This window comes from Boleophthalmus pectinirostris, unplaced genomic scaffold, assembly GCF_026225935.1.
Source record: "Boleophthalmus pectinirostris isolate CB_2022bp ecotype Guang Dong unplaced genomic scaffold, ASM2622593v1 HiC_scaffold_16, whole genome shotgun sequence".
Lineage (NCBI taxonomy): Eukaryota > Metazoa > Chordata > Actinopteri > Gobiiformes > Gobiidae > Boleophthalmus > Boleophthalmus pectinirostris.
Window position 1 is genome coordinate 38,543,154 of NW_026571095.1, and position 6,638 is coordinate 38,549,791.

The window sequence follows — 6,638 nt, forward strand, 5'->3', positions numbered from 1 at the left end:
AGGACTAAACCAGGACTAAACCAGGACTAAAACCAGGTCTAAACCAGGTCTAAACCAGGTCTAAACCAGGTCTAAACCAGGACTAAACCAGGTCTAAAACCAGGTCTAAACCAGGTCTAAACCAGGTCTAAACCAGGACTAAACCAGGTCTAAACCAGGTCTAAACCAGGTCTAAACCAGGTCTAAACCAGGACTAAACCAGGTCCAGGACTAAACCAGGTCTAAACCAGGTCTAAACCAGGTCTAAACCAGGACTAAACCAGGTCTAAACCAGGACTAAACCAGGTCTAAACCAGGTCTAAACCAGGACTAAACCAGGACTAAAACCAGGTCTAAACCAGGACTAAACCAGGTCTAAACCAGGTCTAAACCAGGACTAAACCAGGACTAAACTAAAACCAGGTCTAAACCAGGACTAAACCAGGTCTAAACCAGGACTAAAACCAGGTCTAAACCAGGTCTAAACCAGGTCTAAACCAGGTCTAAACCAGGACTAAACCAGGACTAAACCAGGTCTAAACCAGGTCTAAACCAGGTCTAAACCAGGTCTAAACCAGGTCTAAACCACCAGTCTAAACCAGGACTAAACCAGGACTAAACCAGGTCTAAACCAGGACTAAACCAGGACTAAACCAGGTCTAAACCAGGTCTAAACCAGGTCTAAACCAGGACTAAACCAGGACTAAACCAGGACTAAACCAGGTCTAAACCAGGACTAAACCAGGACTAAACCAGGTCTAAACCAGGACTAAACCAGGTCTAAACCAGGTCTAAACCAGGACTAAACCAGGACTTAAACCAGGTCTAAACCAGACTAAACCAGGACTAAACCAGCGTCTAAACCAGGTCTAAACCAGGTCTAAACCAGGACTAAACCAGGACTAAACCAGGTCTAAACCAGGTTTAAACCAGGTCTAAACCAGGTCTAAACCAGGTCTAAACCAGGTCTAAAACCAGGACTAAACCAGGTCTAAACCAGGTCTAAACCAGGACTAAACCAGGACTAAACCAGGTCTAAACCAGGTCTAAACCAGGTCTAAACCAGGACTAAACCAGGTCTAAACCAGGTCTAAACCAGGACTAAACCAGGACTAAACCAGGTCTAAACCAGGACTAAACCAGGTCTAAACCAGGTCTAAACCAGGACTAAACCAGGACTAAACCAGGTCTAAACCAGGTCTAAACCAGGTCTAAACCAGGTAAACCAGGACTAAACCAGGTCTAAACCAGGTCTAAACCAGGTTCTAAACCAGGACTAAACCAGGTCTAAACCAGTCTAAACCAGGTCTAAACCAGGTCTAAACCAGGTCTAAACCAGGACTAAAACCAGGTCTAAACCAGGTCTAAACCAGACTAAACCAGACTAAACCAGGTCTAAACCAGGTCTAAAACCAGGTCTAAACCAGGTCTAAACCAGGTCTAAACCAGGACTAAACCAGGTCTAAACCAGGTCTAAAACCAGGTCTAAACCAGGTCTAAACCAGGTCTAAACCAGGTCTAAACCAGGTCTAAACCAGGTCTAAACCAGGACTAAAACCAGGTCTAAACCAGGACTAAACCAGGTCTAAACCAGGACTAAACCAGGTCTAAAACCAGGTCTAAACCAGGTCTAAACCAGGTCTAAACCAGGTCTAAACCAGGTCTAAACCAGGACTAAACCAGGACTAAACCAGGACTAAACCAGGACTAAACCAGGTCTAAACCAGGACTAAACCAGGTCTAAACCAGGACTAAATCCTGCTGTGTGGACGTGTTTCCTCGTCTTCTATCAATAATATTTTTTATTTGGTTCAGTAAAATCTGGGCTTTTTCTTTTCTTTTATCAGACAAAACTTCTTATGTGAAGATGTCCTCATCTTTGTTTCTCTACAGCAAATCAAGTAATCCAAAGTAATCCAAAGTAATCAGATTACATTACTCACTTTAAGTAATTTAATGGATTCTGTTACAAACTACATTTTGGGGTGTGTAATCTGTAATCTGTAGGGGATTACATTTTAAAAGTAAACTTCCCAGCACTGAGTATAACAGATCAACTTTTAACTCTGGTGAAAGAGTTAAAAAAGAAGCACAATGTTGATGATGATTCTATGTATAAAAGAATGTGATGTGATGAACGTGTTCGATCACTGAATGAAGAGCTTCATGATCAGGACTGGAGCTCAGGAAACTTGGAGAATGAGAATGAGTCTATAATCATTTTTGAGATATAGTTTTAACATTATACAATAAACTCTGTCCTGTTCAACAATGTGGAACCAAAAAAACAAACCCAAATTGTCCTTGGTTAACAAAGGTGTTACAGAACGCTTATGAAAAGAAAAAAATATCTTTATAAACAATTTATAAAATTTAAAATGAAGGATTCAGAAACAAGGTACAAATTATGTAAGAGTAAGTTGACAGATATTATTCGAAACAAAGTCACATAGCCCCTCTGTAATTAAACCCAACAGAACTTTCTGGTCCAAAACAGTCAGATCCAGAGTGAAGAACTGCCCCAGTCCAGTCGCTTTGGCCTCGTTCATTTTCTGAGTTTTTATTTGAGTCCAAGTCAATTTTCAAAAGAGACACTGAAGCTCCATTTTGTTCTTGTTTCTCTTTGTCTTTTGGTCTCACTGTGCGACAAGTCCAGTTTCTCTTCAGTTTTGTCTCATTTCTTTCACCAGAGTCGCTGAGGAACCAACATCCCACAAAGCAAACCCTGGAAACAGAGGCTCGGAGAAGGACGACGAGAAGGTCCAGATGTGGACCAGTTCTCCATCAGAGGAGATGTGATAGAAGGACAGAACTCCAGCCTCAGAGTCCAAGAACACGCCCACTCTGCCTGAGGACACGCCCCCTCTCTCTGAGTGACAGGAGCGGGGGAGTTGTGTTGTGATGCCGTTGTGATGGATGTAGTATTCTCCATCATCATCTGTCCCCAGACTCCAGGACTGATCATTGAGTCCAAACTCACTCTCTGGTCCCCGTCCTTTCCGTTTGATCCCTCTGTAACTCACTGATATATAAACCTCCAAGCTCCAGTCCACCTCCCAGTAACAGCGCCCCCTCAGGCCAGTGCAGCTCAGGACCTGACTCCAGTCTGTGAACCTGTCCTCATGATCTGGATACTCCTGATTCTCTCTCACTCGAGTCACAGTGCGATGGTCCTCAGACAGAAGCAGACTTCTGTGGGCTGAGTTTGGGTCCAGAGCAAAGTCACAGGAATCTGAAACACAAAACATCTGAATGAACTTGGAAATATTATGATGATAAAGAAAATAAATGTGTGAATAAATAAAAGAGACTCACACTTCCTCAGACCTGGAACCATCCAGCGCTCTCCAGCAGGATCCAACCTGAAACACACAAGTCCAGTTTAGACCAGACCAGGACCGGACCAGGACCAGGACCTGACCAGGACCTGACCAGGACCTGACCAGGACTAGACCAGAGACCAACTGAACAGGCAGCAGGGTGCAGTCTCACCTGACAGACAGCAGGGGGCGCTGGTCCTGTAGAGCGGTCAGGAGCTCGGCGGAGGGTCCTGGATGGTTGTAGCTCAGGTCGAACTCTCTGAGGTGGGAGGGGGCGGAGCTCAGAGCTGAGGCCAGAGCAGCCCCGCCCCTCTCTGAGACCAGACATCCAGACAGCCTAAAGACACAGCATTACACTCATGTGGACACAAGGGGGCAGAGTGCATCATGGGAGCGTCTCACCTGAGCGTCTCCAGGCTGCAGGGGGCGCTCTTCAGTCCAGAACACAGCAGCTCCACTCCTGAGTCCTGGAGGTCGTTGTGACTGAGATCCAGATGTGTGAGACTGGAGGAGCTGAGGACTGAGGCCAGAGGAGCACAGCTGCGAGGAGACAGACCACAGCCACAAAGACTGAGGACAGAGAGGGACATTAGAGACTAGAACCTCCACACAAGAGTTTAAATACAGTCTGGACTCACAGGGCTTTGGTGGAGGCTCTGACCACCGGCAGCAGACCCAGGAGAGCGTTCTCTGAGGCCTGGTATTTCCTCAGGTCAAACTCCTCCAGGTCTGAGTCTGAGGACAGTAAGACGAAGGACAGAGCAGACCACTGAGCAGGAGACATGGTTCCTTCAGAGAGGTATCTTCTCATGTTCTTCTGTATCTCCTGCACCAGACTTTGGTCGTTGAGCTCGTTCAGACAGTGGAGCAGGTTCAGACTTCTCTCTGCAGACAGACCCTCTCCATCCAGCTTCTGTTTGATGAACTTTACTGTCTCCTGATTGGTCCGGTCACTTCCTGTGTGAGTCAGCAGACCCTGAAGGAGCCTCTGATTGGTCGGCAGAGACAGCCCCAGGAGGAAGCGCAGGAACAGGTCCAGGTGTCCATTTGGACTCTGTAAGGCCTGGTCCACAGCAGAGCGGTAGAAGGCCTCAGGCTTTGGACTCTCAGAGGAGTGTGGTGTCTCCAGCAGGTTCTCTCCAGAGCTGTAGAAGGTCTGATGGACGTGAAGAGCAGCCAGAAACTCCTGCACACTCAGATGGATGAAGCAGTAGACCTTGTCCTGGTACAGGCCTGGCTCCTCTCTAAAGACCTGTGTGAACACTCCGGAGTACACTGAGGCCGCTGCAGCGTCCAGCCCACACTCGCTCAGGTCACTCTCGTAGAAGATCAGGTTTCCTTTCTGCAGCTGCTCAAAGGCCACTTTTCCCAGAGACTTCACCATCTCCCTGGTCTCTGGAGTCCAGTGAAGGTCCTCCCCTGATCCCTGCTGATACTTGATGTTCTGGACTTTGGCCTGCACCACCAGGAAGTGGACGTACATCTGTGTGAGAGTCCGGGGCAGCTCTGGTTCTGTTTGTTCCAGAAGCTTCTGTAGAACCTTGGAGAGGATCCAGCAGAAGATCGGGATGTGGCTCATGATGTGGAGGCTGCGGACGCTCTTGATGTGGGAGATGACGACCGTGGCCTGGTCTCTGAACCTCTTCCTGAAGTACTGCTCCTTCTGCGGTGTCGGCGAACCCTCGCACCTCTGTCACCATGGAGACGCACTCAGCAGGGATCTGATTGGCCGCGGCGGGGCGCGTGGTTATCCAGAGGAGAGCGGAGGGAAGCAGGCTCCCCCTGATGAGGTTCACCAGCAGCACGTGCACTGAGGCGGACTCTGTGGGGTCGCTCAGGACCCGGGTTCGGCCGAAGTCCAGAGGAAGTCTGCACTCGTCCAGACCGTCAAAGATGAAGAGCACCTGGAGCTGTTGGAAGCTGCAGAGATCTTTGGATGGACTGAAGAAGTGGTGCAGCAGCTCCACCAGGCTGAACTGTGTGTCTCTGAGCACGTTCAGATCTCTGAAAGTGAAGGGGAACAGCAGCTGGAGGTCCTGGTGGGCCCGGCCTTCAGCCCAGTCCAGACTCAACTTCTGAGTCAGCACTGTTTTCCCCACGCCGGCCACGCCCTTCGTCAGCACTAATCTGATTGGTTGTGGTGAATGTGGGCGGGGTTTAAAGAGCTCTTCACATGTGATGGTCTCTGGAGCGGCCGGTCTCCTGGACGCCGTCTCCACGTGTCTGACCTCATGTTCCTGGTTGACCTCTGAGGCTCCGCCCTCTGTGATGTAGAGCTCTGTGTAGATCTGGGTCAGGGGGGCGGAGTCTCCTGCTTTAGCCACGCCCTCAAACACACGGCTGAACCTCTGCTGCAGATCAGACTTCAGTTTATCTCTGAATCCAACTTTACTCCCTTTAAACAACACACAAGAGTTAGAATGTCAAACATGTCACATATTTCATACGGGAGGAAACCTGACACACAGAGAGGACACCTGACACACAGGGAGGGCACCTGACACACAGGGAGGGCACCTGACACACACCTGACACACAGGGGGCACCTGACACACTGGGAGGGCACCTGACACACAGGGAGGGCACCTGACACACAGGGAGGGCACCTGACACACAGGGATACAGGAGGATGGGAGGGCATCTGGAGGTTCTTACTGTCTCTCAGGCGCTGGGCCAGATGTTCCTGGTCCATCCTCTTGAGGAAGTCCAGGGTGATGTTCAGAACCTCTCTGCTCTCCTCCTCCTCTTCCTCCTCAGAACATTCTGGATAATCTGAGGCCAGGAGCCTGAGGAGCTTCTGCAGCTGCTGTTGCACAAACCTCAGGACCTGCTCCTCCAGAACCTGGAACCACACACTGTGTGAACAAGTGTTCTGAGTGTGACGTGACCCACAGCTCAGCTCCAAATGAAGCTCATGGAGGCCGGCACTTAATATTTAGATGGTAAACTTTACATTTAGACTATACACTTTACTTTTACTTAAATATTAGGGTTAGGGTAAACTTTACATTTAGACCTAAACTTTACATTTACACTATAAACTTTCCATTTAGTGTAAATTTTACATTTAGAATGTAATCTTTACATTAGACTGTAAACTTTACATTTACTGTAAAATTTTAATTTAGACTTAAACTTTACATTTAGACTGTAAACTTTACATTTATTTTAACTTTACATTTAGAAGGTAATATTTACAATTACTGTAAATTTTACATTTAGAAAGTAAACTTTACGTTCACACTTAAACTTTACATTCAGACTGTAAACTTAATATTTAGAGGGTAAACTTTACCTCAATTGCAAACTTTACATTTAATCTTAAACTTTACATTTAGT

At 47.6% G+C, this 6,638-nt stretch overlaps 1 protein-coding gene across 1 annotated transcript in view; it reads right to left on the reverse strand.

Annotated features, from left to right (window-relative positions):
* Positions 1-2,196: 2,196 nt before the first annotated feature.
* Positions 2,197-6,638, reverse strand: part of LOC110173957 (NACHT, LRR and PYD domains-containing protein 1-like) — a 4,802-nt gene continuing 360 nt past the window's right edge. Inside the window, exons 2-9 of the mRNA XM_055151434.1 lie at positions 5,955-6,141; positions 5,577-5,694; positions 5,294-5,426; positions 3,938-4,989; positions 3,702-3,869; positions 3,472-3,636; positions 3,295-3,341; positions 2,197-3,211 (exon numbers count right to left, since the gene is read on the reverse strand). Coding sequence (XP_055007409.1) covers positions 2,643-3,211; positions 3,295-3,341; positions 3,472-3,636; positions 3,702-3,869; positions 3,938-4,989; positions 5,294-5,426; positions 5,577-5,694; positions 5,955-6,141 — 2,439 coding nt within the window. The 3' untranslated portion in view covers positions 2,197-2,642. The remainder of the gene's footprint in view (positions 3,212-3,294; positions 3,342-3,471; positions 3,637-3,701; positions 3,870-3,937; positions 4,990-5,293; positions 5,427-5,576; positions 5,695-5,954; positions 6,142-6,638) is intronic.